This window comes from Bos mutus, chromosome 25, assembly GCF_027580195.1.
Source record: "Bos mutus isolate GX-2022 chromosome 25, NWIPB_WYAK_1.1, whole genome shotgun sequence".
Taxonomy (NCBI): domain Eukaryota; kingdom Metazoa; phylum Chordata; class Mammalia; order Artiodactyla; family Bovidae; genus Bos; species Bos mutus.
The window spans coordinates 2,666,594-2,683,004 of NC_091641.1; the positions used below are offsets into that span (position 1 = coordinate 2,666,594).

The 16,411-nt window shown below is 45.1% G+C and overlaps 1 protein-coding gene and 1 pseudogene across 1 annotated transcript; both read left to right on the top strand.

The window, feature by feature from the left end:
* The first annotated feature begins 380 nt into the window (after positions 1–380).
* LOC102272117 (large ribosomal subunit protein uL11 pseudogene) lies at positions 381–989 on the top strand (annotated as a pseudogene).
* A 6,699-nt stretch (positions 990–7,688) lies between these two features.
* LOC102271832 (speedy protein E4-like) lies at positions 7,689–12,876 on the top strand. The gene is made up of 6 exons (XM_005902939.2): positions 7,689–7,794; positions 8,480–8,679; positions 9,467–9,523; positions 10,201–10,286; positions 12,499–12,667; positions 12,817–12,876. The coding sequence occupies exons 1-6, from the start codon at positions 7,689–7,691 to the stop codon at positions 12,874–12,876; spliced, it is 678 nt and encodes a 225-aa protein (XP_005903001.2).
* The last annotated feature ends 3,535 nt before the right edge of the window (positions 12,877–16,411 follow it).

The following is a 16,411-nucleotide window of genomic DNA, read 5'->3' on the forward strand; positions in this document are numbered from 1 at the left end:
GTAAAATTAAAAATAAAATCTTCTGCCAATCCAGAAAATCCTCTTCCCAGATGTAGAAATAAAGAAAACAGCTTTATTGTTGAATAACTATGAAAGCAGGCTGTGGGACTTCCCTGGTGGGCCAGTAGTTAAGACTCTGCCCTTCAGACACAGGGGGCTCAGGCTCAGTCCCTCCTGCAGGAATTAAGATCTGGCATGCTGTGGGACTGGCCAAAAAACCAAAAAAGCAGGCTGTGCTGTGCATCACAAGGGAACCACTATTTATGTAAATGAGATGAACCTCATCTTTTTATATAGCTCAGGAGATAGAATCCATTGCATACATGTTTAAGATAACAGTAATTTGCCTTCTGTGAAAAAACTTGACAACATTTTCGGCTTTGAGGAGGCAAAGATGCTACTTTCTTGGGTTATCAGGAATCCAGGTTGATTTGACACCATCTGCCTCCTCTATGCCACCTAAATTCAACACCAACGAGACCAGAGTCATATAGTGAGGTGCATAGTGGGGAGGTCGGTACCATATCTGCCCTGGCCCCCAAGACTGGCCCCAGGGTCTGTCTCCAAAAGAGGCTGGTGATGACATCACCAAGGCAACTGGTGATTGGAAGGGTCTGAGGATACAGTGAAACTGATCATTCAGAGCAGACAGGCCCAGATTGAGTGGTACCTTCTACTTCTTATGGAACTGCTGAAGCCCTCAAGGAACTGCCAAGAGACAGGAAGAAGCAGAAAAACACTAGATACAGTGGAAACATCAGTTTTAATGAGATGGTCAACATTGCCAGGCAGATGCATCATCGACCTCTAGCTAGAGAACTCTCTGGAACCATTAAAGAGATCCTGGGGATTGCCCAGTCAGTGGGCTGCGATGTTGATGGCTGCCACCCCAACGCATCATAGATGACATCAACAGTGGTGTAGTTGAGTGCTGTGAGCTTGAGCCTGGCAAACTTCCAGCCCGTGTGCCACAACTAAAAGCCCCATAGAGCTGCAATGAAGACCCAGCACAGCCAAAGTGAAAACAAGACAACAACAACAACAACAACAACAAAATCCTGGTTGTGGCAGTTTTCTTGGGCTGCATCACAAAGTATGGCAAACCTGCAGGCTTAAACAACAGAAATGAATTGTCTGACAGTTCTGCAGGTTGCGAGTCCAAATTGAGGCGTCGGCAGGAGTGGGTCTCTCCAAGAGCTGTAGGGGAAGATCTGTTGCAGGTGGAGGGGGCAATTTCTTCACTACATATACACTAGGTAGGTACCAGGTAGGTGCTTGTCAGGAACTCCGATCCTGGCTCTGCTTATCCACAGCAGCACGAGGCAGCTTGACGGGTTGTCATGGACCTGTCGGCAGGAGAACTAGAAGCTGGTTCACACATTTGCTCAGCCCTGGACCCACGGCTTGGCCACAACCCTTCCATGTTAGGGTCCAGGTCATGGTTCACCCCTTCCTGCTTATTTCATTCAATGGTGACATACTTTCTTTAGGACTTCCTACTGCACCAAGAAATAGAGGAAAACAACAGGATGGGCAAGACTAGAGGTCTCTTCAAGAAAATTAGAGATACCAAGGGAACATTTCATGCAAAGATGGGCTCGATAAAGGACAGAAATGGTATGGACCTAACAGAAGCAGAAGATATTAAGAAGAGGTGGCAAGAATACACAGAAGAACCGTACGAAAAAGATCTTCATGACCCAGATAATCACGATGGTGTGATCACTCACCTAGAGCCAGACATCCTGGAATGTGAAGTCAAGTGGGCCTTAGAAAGCATCACTACGAACAAAGCTAGTGGAGGTGATGGAATTCCAGTTGAGCTCTTTCAAGTCCTGAAAGATGATGCTGTGAAAGTACTGCACTCAATATGCCAGCAAATCTGGAAAACTCAGCAGTAGCCACAGGACTGGAAAAGGTCAGTTTTCATTCCAATCCCAAAGAAAGGCAATGCCAAAGAATGCTCAAACTACCACACAATTGCACTCATCTCACATGCTAGTAAAGTAATGCTCAAAATTCTCCAAGCCAGGCTTCAGCAATATGTAAACCATGAACTTCCTGATGTTCAAGCTGGTTTTAGAAAAGGCAGAGGAACCAGAGATCAAATTGCCAACATCCGCTGGATCATGGAAAAAGCAAGAGAGTTCCAGAAAAACATCTATTTCTGCTTTATTGACTATGCCAAAGCCTTTGACTGTGTGGATCACAATAAACTATGGAAAATTCTGAAAGAGATGGGAATACCAGACCACCTGACCTGCCTCTTGAGAAATTTGTATGCAGGTCAGGAAGCAACAGTTAGAACAGGACATGGAACAACAAACTGGTTCCAAATAGGAAAAGGAGTACGTCAAGACTGTATATTGTCACCCTGCTTATTTAACTTATATGCAGAGTACATCATGAGAAACGCTGGACTGGAAGAAACACAAGCTGGAATCAAGATTGCCGGGAGAAATATCAATAACCTCAGATATGCAGATGACACCATCCTTATGGCAGAAAGTGAAGAGGAACTCAAAAGCCTCTTGATGAAAGTGAAAGTGGAGAGTGAAAAAGTTGGCTTAAAGCTCAACATTTAGAAAATGAAGATCATGGCATCTGGTCCCATCACTTCATGGGAAATAGATGGGGAAACAGTGGAAACAGTGTCAGACTTTATTTTTTGGGGCTCCAAAATCACTGCAGATGATGACTGCAGCTATGAAATTAAAAGACGCTTAGTCCTTGGAAGGAAAATTATGACCAACCTAGATAGCATATTCAAAAGCAGAGACATTACTTTGCCAACAAAGATCCGTCTAGTCAAGGCAATGGCTTTTCCTGTGGTCATGTATGGATGTGAGAGTTGGACTGTGAAGAAGGCTGAGCGCCGAAGAATTGATGCTTTTGAACTGTGGTGTTGGAGAAGACTCTTGAGAGTCCCTTGGACTGCAAGGAGATCCAACCAGTCCATTCTGAAGGAGATCAGCCATGGGATTTCTTTGGAAAGAATGATGCTAAAGCTGAAACTCCAGTACTTTGGCCACCTTATGCGAAGAGTTGACTCATTGGAAAAGACTCTGATGCTGGGAGGGATTGGGGGCAAGAGGAGAAGGGGACGACAGAGGATGAGATGGCTGGATGGCATCACTGACTCGATGGATGTGAGTCTGAGTGAACTCCGGGGGTTGGTGATGGACAGGGGGCGTGCTGCGATTCATGGGGTCGCAGAGAGTCGGACACGACTGAGCGACTGAACTGAACTGAACTGAACTGCACCAGCGGGGCTTCCACGGTGGCTTACTAGTAAAGAACCCTACTGCCAATGCAGGAGACGTGGGTTCTATCCCTGATCTGGGAAGATCCTCTAGAGAAGAAAATGGCAATCCATTCCAGTATTCTTGCCTGGAGAATCTCATGGACAGTGGAACCTGGTGGGCTACAGTTCTTGGGGTCACAAAGAGTTGGACACAACTTAGGAACTGAATAACAGCAATTGCACCAGCCTGGGCAGCCCATCTCACCCAGAGATTTCCATCAGAAGCGTGTCAACAAGAAAGTTCAAATTAGGCTGTAGCTCAGTGCTGTGGAATTAGAATCTGTGAGCCTAGGTCCTGGCATCTGTTTATTATTTTCTCCGTGTGATCCTCAGCTGAAAGGATTGTATTGACAAAGCACTTTAATTTCACACTGCTGATATTTCTGCAGTACAGTTATCTTAAGCTGCATTCATAGGAGGGAGAGAGAAGAGGAGAAGTGGTAGTTCTGCTTTCCCCACTGAACACACTGTTACTGAACCAAGCTTGAGTCTGCTCACATGCACACAGTAAAGCCAGTCTCCTGACACCAGGTCATGAGGAAGGAAAGGGAACAAGGTGACAAGCAAGGAGTCCAGGCAGCTAGTGGTCAATAGGCCCCAACTCCCCCAGTGACTTTCAGGGAAGAGTTTTTAAAGATGGGGTGTGGCTGTTGGTAGGAATATAAGGTGCAGCCACTATGGAGGATAGCATGGAAGGCCCTTAAAAAACTGAAAATAGAGCTACTCTGTGATCCAGCAATCCCACTCCTGGGCATATATCAGGAGAAACCCACAACTCAAAAAGATCCATGCACCTCTATGTTCATAGCAGTATTATTTACACTAGCCAAGACACAGAAGCAACTTACATGTCCATCAACAGGTGAGTGGATAAAGTTGATGTGGTACATACGCACAACGAGATGTTACAAAACCTTGAAAAGGATGAAACAGTGTCACTTGCAGCACGGGTGGAGCTAGACATCATAATACTAAGTGAGGCAAGTCAGAAAGAGAACGACAGACACAATATGATATCACTTCTGTGTAGAATCTTAAAAGATGATACAAGTGAACTTATTTACAAAACAGAAATGGACTCACAGACATAGAAAACAAATTTATGGTTACCAAAGGGGAAATGTGAGGGGTGGAGAGATAAATTCGGAGTTCGGGGTTAACATATACACACTACCACATATAAAATGGACAATCAGGACTTCCCCCGTAGTCCAGTGGTTAAGACTCTTCACTCCCAATGCAGGAGGCGTGGGTTTGATCCCTGGTCAGGGAACTACAATTCCCACATGCCACATGGTAAGGCCAAAAAAATAGACAATCCTCAAGGACCTACCATATAGCACAGGGAACTCTACACAATATTCTGTAATAACCTAAGGAGTTTCTTGGTGGCCTAGTGGTTAGGATTCCAGGCTTTCACCACTGGGGTCCAGGTTCAGTCCCTGGTCAGAGAACTGAGATTCCATAAGCTGCACAGCATAGGGGAAAAAAAAATTCTGTATTAACCTAAAGGGGAAAAGAATCTGAAAAAAAGAATAGATATATATAAATGTATAACTGAAACTAAGACAACATTATAAATCAACTATACTCCAATATAAAATTTAAAAAAATTTTAAGTGAAGGAAAAAGAGTGGGGGAGGGGTGGTTGTGGGGTTGTGTGATCAGCTTGTGGACCTTCCTCTGATTGGCTGGTGTTGAGATAACCAGGAGTCAACGTCATTAACCTTCTGGTTCCTACTGGTCTGGGGTCTACATGCCCGTGACCTCTTCCACCTGATGGGGTTTTCAGTATCTGTGAAACAGCTCACAGGGCTTGGCCCAGAATATTATCTAGACCCCTTGTGGAGGGACTAAAGGACACTGACTTTGTTTAATGGTTAAACTATTATTATTTTATCTCTTTTTGGCTGTTTTTCTTTCTTTATGCATGTTCTCACTTCTTTGATTAGATTTACTCTTTGGAACTTGGAGAAGGCCTAGGAAGCTAAAATTTCCTAAAGACAAGATGCAGGGGAAGACAGGAGGAGAATTCACCCCCCAATCCTGAGGTCCTGCTTAGTTACAGCAGTAAATTCAATCTGTGTTGTTTATGCCATTTTTGCTCAACATAGCAACAGACCCCACACAATTGTAGCCTGATTGGGCAAGGTGGGCAGGGGAAGATTGGATTATCCCATCTAGATTTGAAGATTAGAGTCAACAATCAAGGCATTTTGCTGTTCATAAGAGACACTTTCAGGAAGACAGAAAACCAATCTTCTAATGTTTGAAAGCTTGTTAACTGGGAGAGAGAGTGAACTTCTGTTTTGTTATGGAGAGACCTAATCAGCGTTGATGGTTGAAAGCCTAATGATTGCAAACTTGAACTCATTTGCCTCCTGACAATTGAACATCGTCCACAGCAGAAGGACACAGGTCCTCAATCGGCAGTGCTTTTCCCAGCAGTGCCCATGCGAGGAGAACCAGTCCAGTGGCAGCTGGGGAGGACATCAGACGCGGTTTGCAGGGCCTCTGAGACCTAGTCCATCTCAGAAAGTCATGGAGAGCAACCCAGAGAGACGGTCTCCGCACCTTCGATGAACTGCTCTGACTCTAGATGACCAACTAGAAACACGTAAGTGATCAAAATACAAAATAAAACTTTGGGCACACCCTGAACAACAGAGGTACTTCTCATCAAAGTCCAAACAATAATTCAAAAGCAGGGCTCAGAGCCAAAGTTGTGAAACAACCCAAGTGTTCGTTGACAGATGAATGGATAAAGAAAATGTAGTGTGTATGCTGATACAATTAATCCATAAAAGGGAAGGAAACTTTAAAATTCTATACAGAGAGCATTTATTTATTTAATGATTATTTGATATTTCTTTTTACACACAGTGAAAATTTGATAATTCCACTTTTAAGAGGAAAAGTTAGTATTTCTCTATAGAAACAAGTTTCAGCAGTAGAGGCATAAGGGACTTCCCGGTGGTGCTAGCAGTAAGGAACCTGCCTGCCAAAGTAGGAGATGTGAGAGCTGCGGGTTCAATCCCTGGGTCAAGAAGGAGAGAATGGCAACCCACTCCAGTATTCTTGCCTGGAGAATCCCATGGACAGAGGAGCCTGGTGGGCTGCAGTCCATAGTGTTGCAAAGAGTCAGACACAACTGAAGTGACCTGCATGCAGAAGAGGCATACGCACGCACAGGAACACAGAGGGCACAGGACTACAGCCCTCCAGCCTCCCCCATGTCTGATCCCCCGAAGAGACCTGCTGGCTCTTCCTCCAGATGCCTGGAACTTGATGACTTCTCTCCATCTTTTCAGACATCCCCTTTCTGGACTTACCCACCCCTCAACTCCTAACCACATCTGGGTCTCCCTAGTTCCAACTCCTGCTGAGTCTCCACCCCATTTTCACATCTTGTGGGGTCTTAGTTCCCCGTCGAGGGGTTGAACCCAGGGCCTCAGCAGTGAGAGCACAGAGTCCTAACCACTGGACCACCAGGGGGTTCCCTCCACCCCACCCATTAACACAGCAGGCGACATTAATTTTTTCCCTTTTGATGCAAATTGAACTGTGGCTCCTCTCCTTCATTGGTTTCCCATTGCACTTAGGATACATCAGAATGACCTCAGATCCAGGGTTTTCTTTCCTTTTTCCTATTGTGTACCATCCACACCAGCTTTGGGGGTCTAAGGAGGAAATTTTTATTTAGGCTACCACAAGGGTGAACCTTGAAGATGTTACACTAAGTGAATCAGCCAGATATGAATGGACAAATGTTATACAATTCCACTTCTATGAACTCCCTAGAGGGGTCAGATTCAAAGAGATAGAAAGTAGAAGGATGGGTGCCAGGAGCTGGGGGAGGAGGATGGGGAGTTAGTGTTTAAGGGGGACAAAGTTTCAGTTTGGGAAGATTAACACATTTTGGAGATGACAGTGGCAATGGTTGTGCAACAACGTAAGTGTTTGATACCATTCAGTTGTGCCCTGAAAAAGGGCAAGCCTGTGGGCAAGGGATAAACAGGGAATCCCACACCTGAAGTTTTGGGGGATGGTCAGGAGTTGGGTCAGCAGCAGGAGATACAATTTCCCCTTAATCTCCAGGAGAAGTGGACACCTCGGTCAAACACTTACTTGTGTTTTTCTTCAAGCTGGTTGCCAGATTGGAATGACCAGTGACGTCAGAGGCTTCTGACCTTCCTGATTGGAAGAGCAGGCTCCCATAGTGCTCAACAGCAGAGGTGAACAACAGCATCTCCCCGGATCCTCCTCCACTCCCAGTTCATCCTCAGCTTGAAGAAGGGACGTCACGCTTGCATTTGGCCAGGATCCAGAAGAGCTGAGACAGAACAGAGTCTAGTTTGTGTGGAAGAAGAGTTCGGGAGAAATCATGGCCAGTTGCCTGAATTCCCAGTTTGAGGACCTGAGCCCCGAGTCCAGTTTCTTGGGGCTCCCCATGGAGATGATTGTCAGTGAAGAAAGCCCAGGACCCTCAGGTGAGGGAGGTGGACACGAGAAGGAATTTCAGGGGGTTAACACTGGGGAGGAAGGGGTACAGAGGTCAGGAAGGAGCTCCTGTATAAGGTGAGTGTGGAAGGAAGGAGATATTCAGAAAGTCAGAGACTTGGGGAGGAGAGGACAGGAGCTGGAGACACAGAAAACCTGGGAAGCAAGAAAGGAGGTTAGGACCTGAGATCCAAGGATGAGAGAAAGGAGCTGGGGAAACAAAGGGAGGGTTCCTTTTTTTTTCCTGAGTGGGAGAAATTGCTTCTCTGGTGAGTCGGTGGTAAAGAATTCACCTGCCAATGCAAGAGACTTGGGTCTACTCCTGTGTTCTTGTCTGAAAATCCCATGGGCAGAGCAGCCTCAGGACTACAGTCCATGGGGTCACAGAGAAACATGACTTGGCGACTAGAACAACACAGTGGGAGAAATTATCTGCCACGAGGAAGAGATTTTCAGGATGGGAAACTGGAAAAATGGCCCCAAAAATGGGGGGAGGGGTAGGTGGATATCGACAGAGAAAGACGGAAAGGACAACAATCTATGAGCCTGGAGAGACTGGATGGGGAGAGTTGGGGATAGGAGTGGGAATGGTTTAGGGCTTGGGGAACCAGTGGCTGAATTCCAAAGACAAAAGCTTCATATCAAAAGCTTAATAACCCTCTTTTCCTCTCTCAGCACTCTGGGCCAGCTCCAGCTCCCTGCCTTGGCGCCCTGGCTATAAGAGGAAGTGGTCAGTGGCATTTGGAGCAGAGGCGGAGGACGAGGCCCAGGACAGCTGGATCGTAAAGTCGCTGAGTGGGCTCAGGACGAAGTTGAAGAAACAGCAGGTGTTCTTGGTGCTGCCTGAACACCACGTGATCTTCAACAGGTGCTTGGTAAGGACCCTTCCCCATCAGCCCCACAACCTCCTGTTCTATAATTAAAAAAAAAAAAAAAACTTCTAACAACTACATTTTTCCAAGGGAGAGGAACTCCCTGCTAGCTGATGAGCTCTCAGTCCCTGGGGGACTCGGTACTGATTACTCACCAGGGACACTTAGGAATGAGGCAGAATTAGATTAGATTTAGAAATGATACTGATGGCTCAGTGGTAAAGACTCCACCTGCAGTGCAAGAGACGCAGGTTCGATCCCTGGGTTGGGAAGATTCCCCTGGAGAAGAGAAAAGCTATCCACTCCAGTATTCTTGCCTGGAGAATCGCATGGACAGAGCATGGTGGGCTATGGTCCATGCGGTGGCAAAGAGTCAGACATGACTGAAGTGACAGCACAGCACAGCACAGCAGAGATCAGTCTTGGAAATGATCATCTTGTAAGATCAGGTTAACTTGGTAGCTGCACCCCTGAGAATTCTTAGCCCTGACTGAATCTAGGCTGTTTGAATCTACATGCCTGACATGACTGTCAGGTGAGAAATTGTGATAACTTGATGGCTTCTGCAGTGGTACGTGCATGCATAATGAAGGGGCACCAGTCCCTCTCATTTGCTAGCCCTAGAAGGGGAGTCACCCCCTTTCCCATCCAGTGAAAGGTCTTCTCTCCCCCGGCCCTGAGTCACATTCCAGAATTTCCCCATTGGAGGTATCGTTCTCCCTCTTTGTTCTGGAATGTTCTCCTGGCAGCCCTGTTGCTATCGTCTAACATCTGCCCTCTTTTCACAGAGGATCATGTCGTTAAGAGATTCCTGGCCTGGGACAGAAACCTGAAGGTATCTGATAAGGTGAGTCATCCACTGAGAGGGATTTCTGCTCCAGCACCTGTCTGGGGTTGGGTGGGGTGGGGGTACTCTCTAAACCCAGATTTCCACTCCCCTTTCCAACCTGATGCCTTGTCAGCAACCCCCTCCGGGGGCCTGGAGGTGTCCTCTGGGGTCTGAGCCCCAGGCGAGTCACTTGGTGGTGGTCACCTAAATCCCCCGCTCTGCTCAGAGGAGACTCATCTTTGCTGCAGCTCATCAAAAGCCATCCAGTGCTGGCTGCCCTCAAATCCACAGCCCCTGTCCTGGGAGCATCGTGGACTTTGCGTCCTCTCCTCCTCCGAATAATCAGGCTCACCCAAAATGGGGCAGGGGCTCTTCTCCGAGGGGCACCACCCAGTCCCCACCTCCCTCTCTTTGTGGCTGCCGTTTAGTCGCTAAGACATGTTGACTCTTTTGAGACCCCACGGACTGTTGCCCACCAGGCTCCTCTGTCCAGGGGATTTTCCAGATAAGAAGACTGGAGTGGGTTGCCATTTCCATCTCTCGGGGATCTTCCCAACCCAGGGATGGAACCTGAGTCCCCTGCGTTGGCACATGGGTTCTTTACCACAGCACCGCCCGGGAAGTCCTGCCACTCCCTTTCTGTTTCTCCTCTTCTGGGATGTGACCTCTCTCTGTTTTTTCTTTCTGTCCATCAGTATCTCCTGGCGATGGTGATCGCTTATTTCAGCCGAGCCAGCCTCCTCTTTTGGCAATACCGGAGGATCCATTTCTTCATAGCTCTGTGAGTAGCTTGCTCTATCTCCCCATCAATGCTCAGCACCCTGGGAGGGTGGAGGGAGAGGTATGGGGCTCGTCCCTTTCATCTTTAAAAAAAAAAAACAAACACACCTATTTGTACTGTTTATGGTGGAGTGCTTTCTGTTTGAAGTATGTTTTTTTCCTTATAGTAATTGAAGTACGGTTGACTTACCGTGTTTCAGGTACACAGCAAGTTTATTCAGTTATACATATACACATTTTTTTTCAGATTATTTTCCATTATAGGTTATTACAAGGTATTTTGACTATAGTTCCCTGTGTTAGTCACTCAGTTGTGTCCAACTCTGTGACCCCAAGGGCTGGAGCCCACCAGGCTCCCGTGTCAATCCCTGGCTATACAGTAAATCTTTGGTTCTTGTTGCTTGTCTGTTTTTTAATGAGAAATCTAGCATTCTATTCATACTAAGTCAAACAAATATAGTCAAAATGTCATAAATTTTTTAGTTAGGCCAAAATTCATAAGTTTTCTAAGCTATATATACATATGATTTATATATATACACACATGTATGTATGCAAAAGATTTTCTACTACACTTGATAAAGTCTTGAGACAGAACATCAAAAAAAACGAAATGGAGAAATTAGAAAACACAAACCAAATGAAATGGGAAGACTGAATATAAAATAGAAAAAGTGAAAAAAACTAGATAAAAGTAAAAATCATATATATATATATATGAAGTATGTTTTTATATTGTTGTCAAAACAAACCCTAATATCAGTCAAAAGACTGAAGGAAACAAAGAAATCCTGCTAAGAGGAGAGGAAGAAAGAACTGACACCATCCTGCCCCCAAGTAAACAGGCTTGAGAGTTTCATTTCCAGTTTGAATTCTTCTGTCTCACTCCTTCCCACATCAGTACCAAGTGTCACCATGTTCCATTTCTGGGTTCCCATGACAAAGGCCACGACTGGGGTCCTCATTACACAGCTGAAATCAGGTGTAAAACCCTCCCCACTTATGTTTCTTCCAAGTTTCTCCCCCAAGCCAGTCGGCTTTATTTGCCTGAATATTCTTCCAAAGACACGGGTATGACCTGTGTTCATTGGCTAATTACTCACCAAAATCAAGGCCAGAGTTCAGGGTTGGAAGTCAGCCCTCTTGACAGTTGCCATCACCCTTGCTTAATGTCCGGATTCTTTATTCCTTTGTTTCACTGTTCCCTCCAAATGCCCTTCCCTCTATTTTATATTTTATATCCTTATGCTTTCTTTCCAGATATCTTTCCCACACACATTTATCTGAAGAAAATGACCTTATCCTTGAGTTCAAACACCAAAACCTTCATGATTCCTGAGCTCCCTAATTTCTGCATCCTACTAACACTTTCCTTAAAATCCTATTATAATGTGATGTTTTGCATTACTAACCACTGGGGAAGGTAGATCTTGTCAAAATACCAATGCATTGGTATTTTCCTCAGCACAATTCTTTTCATTTTGCAACGGTTTGTTATAGTGAATCTCCAAGGTAATCTGTATGGCATTTGGCTATAAAACATTCTTCCATTCACTCAGTGAAACCTTATAAAGGGCACCCTATGTGGCTGGGGCTTCCCTAGTGGCACAGCGGTAAAGAACCCACCTGCAATGCAGGAGATTTGGGTTTGATCCCTGGGTCAGGAAGATCCCCTGGAGAAGGAAATGGCAACCCATTCCAGTATTCTTGCCTGGGAAATCTCCTAAACAGAGAAGCCTGAGGGGCTACAGTCCACGGGGTCACAAAAAGTCAGACACAACTTAATGACTAAACGACAACAATGTGCTGGGGGATATGAGGTGATGGGAAGAGAGACTCAAGAAGGGCTGCTGAACTAATGCGTCAATAAGAGCCAAGCCCTAAACATATCATTTAGTAGGAAAGGGATGAATGCAGAAATAGATCAGTTCCGGCCCTCAGGAACTGTACATGTACCTACAACCCAGGGAGTCAGGTGTGTGCACATAAAACCAAAGGAAAGGAACAGAGGTTGGGATTTCATCCTCACCAACAAGGCGTTAGAGATGCCCTTCTGAAGGTCCTGCCCAGCAGTGGCTCTTTGATGACCAGGGATGCTGGGGAGGGCTGGGAAGGTTGTGTGAAGATGCTCAGCCCTCATCCTTTCTAGAAAGCTGACCTCAGGCAGAGGCCCTTCCTGTCCTGCTCCTGACAGCCACCTGATGTCTTTTCAGCTACCTGGCCAGTAAGATGGAAGAGGACAACCAGGCCCACAAACAGATCATCTTTTCGTTCCTCTATGGAAGGAACCACTCCCAGCGTCCCTTGTTCCACAAACTGGTTTTCCAATTCATCTGTTCCATGAACTGGAAGATGAGGGTCACACAGGAAGAGTGTGAGAAGGTGGGTGGGCTGTGGGGGCTTGGAAGTGAGGGTGGTGAGGAGAGGAGGGATCATGGGGACTGGGGGAAAGAATTGGAGGCTGGACAAGGGGAGGTGAGGGGTCGACTTGGAGAGGCATCATCATTTCAAGGGACTGTTCATCTTTGCAGATCCAAGCTTTTCACCCGAGGCTCTGGGTGTGGGATCGAGATCGTGCCCTCTTGCCCTAGGGGTCCCCCAGGACCACGAGGGCCTGAGATCACCAGCCTAAGGAAAGGTAGGTCTGTGTCCTCGCAGATGTGGGCAGAATGATGTGTTGTTCATTGAGGATTCCAACTGTGGACCACCATCACCTTCCATCCTGTGACTTAGGCCAGCTGGGCACACAGCCAGATGCTGACTCAGTTCCCAGCCACAGACTGACCACCACATACAGATGCAAGTACAGTGGGGTCCGTGGGTGCCAGGCCTCGGGGAAAACTACTTGTCACAGAGGCATGGGTTTGGCTGCAATCATTTCACCCAAAACAATGGGGTCCAAATAACAGCTTTGATGGGATGTTGGTTTTTGTGAAAAGTGAATACTTCTAATTTTTTCCATATATTGTGTTTTGAGTTTCTCTTTTTAATTCATCTGTGGCCTTTCATCCCTCGGGATAGCGACTCTTAGAATTTATCTTCCATGAAGTCAATGTCTACAAATAGGATGTTAGAACAACCTACACGGTCAATGATAAAAGAGAAATTATGACTAGCTTTATTTTCATCCAAATTCACTTTCAAATTCCTTATTGCCAGATCACCTGTGGTTATTTCCTCTGACTCACCACTCCTGGACCAGTCACTCCTCTTGTACAATGACACGTTTCCCACCTCAAGTTTTTGGTCAAGGGAGTTTATCAGAACCAGTGAAGGTTAAGAAAGGCTATCTTCAACCTGGCTTATTATGATCTACCAATGGAGTTATAGATGTGGGCAGAGAATTAAGCAAAGGTTTGGTTTAAATTATAAACTGTCTTAGTCCATTTGAGTTTCACTAACAAAATACTACAGACTGGAGATATTCCCTGGAGGTCTAGTGGTTAAGACTCTGTGCTTTCAATACAGGGCACGTGAATTCAGTCCCTGGTTGGGAAGTTCCGCATACTGTGCAGTGTGGCCAAAAAAAAAAAAAAAAACTACAGCCTGAGGGGTTACGGAGAAGGCAATGGCACCCCACTCCAGTACTCTTGCCTGGAAAATCCCATGGACGAAGGAGTCTGGTAGGCTGCAGTCCATGAGGTCGCTAAGAGTCAGACACGACTGAGCAACTTCACTTTCACTTTTCACTTTCATGCATTAGAGAAGGAAATGGCAATCCACTCTAGTGTTCTTGCCTGGAGAATCCCAGGGACAGGGGACCCTGGTGGGCTGCCGTCTTATGGGGTCGCCCAGAGTCGGACACGACTGAAGTGACTTAGCAGCAGCAGCAGCAGAGTGGGTTAAAAACAACAAAAACCATGGGCTCTTTTATAACGACAGTAATCTCATTCATGGGGACTCTACCCCATGACTTAATAACCTCTCAAAGACCCCACCTGCGAAAACCATCACCTTGCTGTAGTTAATCTCTCTGTCATGTCCAACTCTTTGAGACCCCGTGGACTATAGCCCACCAGGTTCTTTTGTCCATAGGATTTCCCAGGCAAGAACACTGGAGTGGGTAGCCATTCCCTTCTCCAGGGGATCTTCTTGATCCAGGGATGGAACCTGGGTTTCCTGCATTGCAGGCAGATTCTTTACCGTCTGAGCCACTGGGGAAGCCCAATACCATCACCTTAAGGTTTATGATTTCAACATAAGAATTTTAGGGGGACACAACATTCAGACCATAACACTAACCAAGTTTAGGAGTGAGTATTATTTAAACATTAGGATCCAGGCTTAGGATTAGGGATCAGGCATCCGGTCTTATGATTCATAATGTTGACTTTTTAGTAATGTTTTTAGCGTGGTTGAAAGTTCAGATTCTGAGTGGTGCAAAAGGATGGAGGTGAGTTAAAACTACGGCAGCGTTCTCTGAGTGCCAGCTCCCTGAGCAGAATCACCTAGAATCTTGGCCATAAAGCAAATTCCAGGGCCTGACCTTAGGTGTATTCAGTCATTTCTGGAGTTGGGGTTACCAAAGTCCAAGAATCACACTTGAAAACACTGGTTCAGGATTGTGGTTTAGAATGGAGAATTTGAGGTAAAACTGGGATTATTAATTAGCCTAAACTCTGGTTAGAATTGACTGAGAATGTAAATAATCTTTTTGTAATAATTTTACTTAGTTACTTATTTTTGTCTGTGCTGGTTCTTTGTTGCTGTGAGGGCTTTCCTCTAGTTGCGGTGTGTGGCTTCTCCTTGCAGTGACTTCTCTTGTGGTGGAGCACAGGCTCTAAGGTGCTCGGGCTTCAGTAGTTGTAGCACATGGGCTTAGCTGCTCCTTGGCACATGGGATCTTCCCAGATCAGGGATCAAACCCATGTCCCCTGCATTGGCAGGTGGATTCTTTACTACTGAGCCAGCAGGAAAGCTCGTAAATGATCTTTGTATCTGGAGAGTTGCCACTTCAAAATCTGACACCCTAACTCTCTCACTTCCAGATCACCAGAGGAGATGTGGATTTTCAAGGCAAAGTCAATCCAGTCACTGATGACAGCCACAAGGAAGGACAAGAGAAGCCTCTGTGCAGATAATGGGAAAGAACCCAGCATCTTCTAGACTCAACTGAAGAGAGTTTTCGGTCGTACTCCTAGGAGCAGAGTGTGCTTCCAGGAGTCTTTGGGACAATAAGAAATCAAGGTTTTTTTCAGATTCTCTTCTTTCCTAAGGCACCACCCCAATTTTTGGATTAATTCAAATCTCCCCTGAGTTAGATGTTGGAGGCCCCATTTTTATACACTAGTTTGCCCTAATCTAGATTCATGTGAAGGTGAAATGTAGGGGCTTGGAATAGGAAGGAATTACTTTAAAATATAAAATTAGAGCCAAGCATCATGATAGATGACTCAAAGTTTGCCATCATCACTGGCTTATTTTGAGAATGTTGCCTGTAAAATTATTGTATTTATTTTTATATTTTATTTTTATATATCTACTTTAAATAGTTTCAAAATAGTCTTTGTTTTGAAAACATGTTATTCCTAGAAAGTTTTGTGATGGATATTATAGCTGTTGTGTATAGGTAAATACAATTTTGTATACATTTTCAAGAGGTTTTTGTATTTTTAATCTATTATATTTACATAATATATCGATTCTACTTACAGCTAGGTGGGTCATTCCTCCTAATTTTTGTAAACATAAATTTTAACTTCTAAAGTCCTTATTATTGAATTGTGAAAATTCAGTTGTAATTTTTTTAACTTGTCTTGAGATGTTTGTATGTAATTTTAGATTATTAAAGAGGATAATGCTGTGTAGCTTTTAGGGAAATATAATAAAGATGAAACTCTTTTCACACTCATTATGTGTGTGGTCATTACCAGTTTGGTTTGCCTGTTTGTAGTCAAACTAGATGTTATGTTGCTTAATGGCGTTGTGATTATCCAACCACATTTCTTAACTCTGAAAAATAATCCTGAATTATTTTCCACGTAGAAAAAGCAATCGAAGATGAGGCAGATCTCACATCATTCAAAAATTCAATACTGAGAGACAAGTGTTGGGTAAAAGGAAAAACAGCTTTACTGAGGAAGCCAGCAACCCTGCAGAGAAGTTGGCTTCATGTCCCAAAAAACC

Excerpts from the sequence above, each read along its gene's own strand:
- LOC102271832 (XM_005902939.2), top strand. The coding sequence starts at position 7,689 with ATGGCCAGTTGCCTGAATTCCCAGTTTGAGGACCTGAGCCCCGAGTCC. Across the intron at positions 9,524-10,200 it reads ACCTGAAGGTATCTGATAAG|TATCTCCTGGCGATGGTGAT; the intron begins GTGAGTCATCCA and ends TCTGTCCATCAG. Across the intron at positions 12,668-12,816 it reads CACAGGAAGAGTGTGAGAAG|ATCCAAGCTTTTCACCCGAG; the intron begins GTGGGTGGGCTG and ends TCATCTTTGCAG.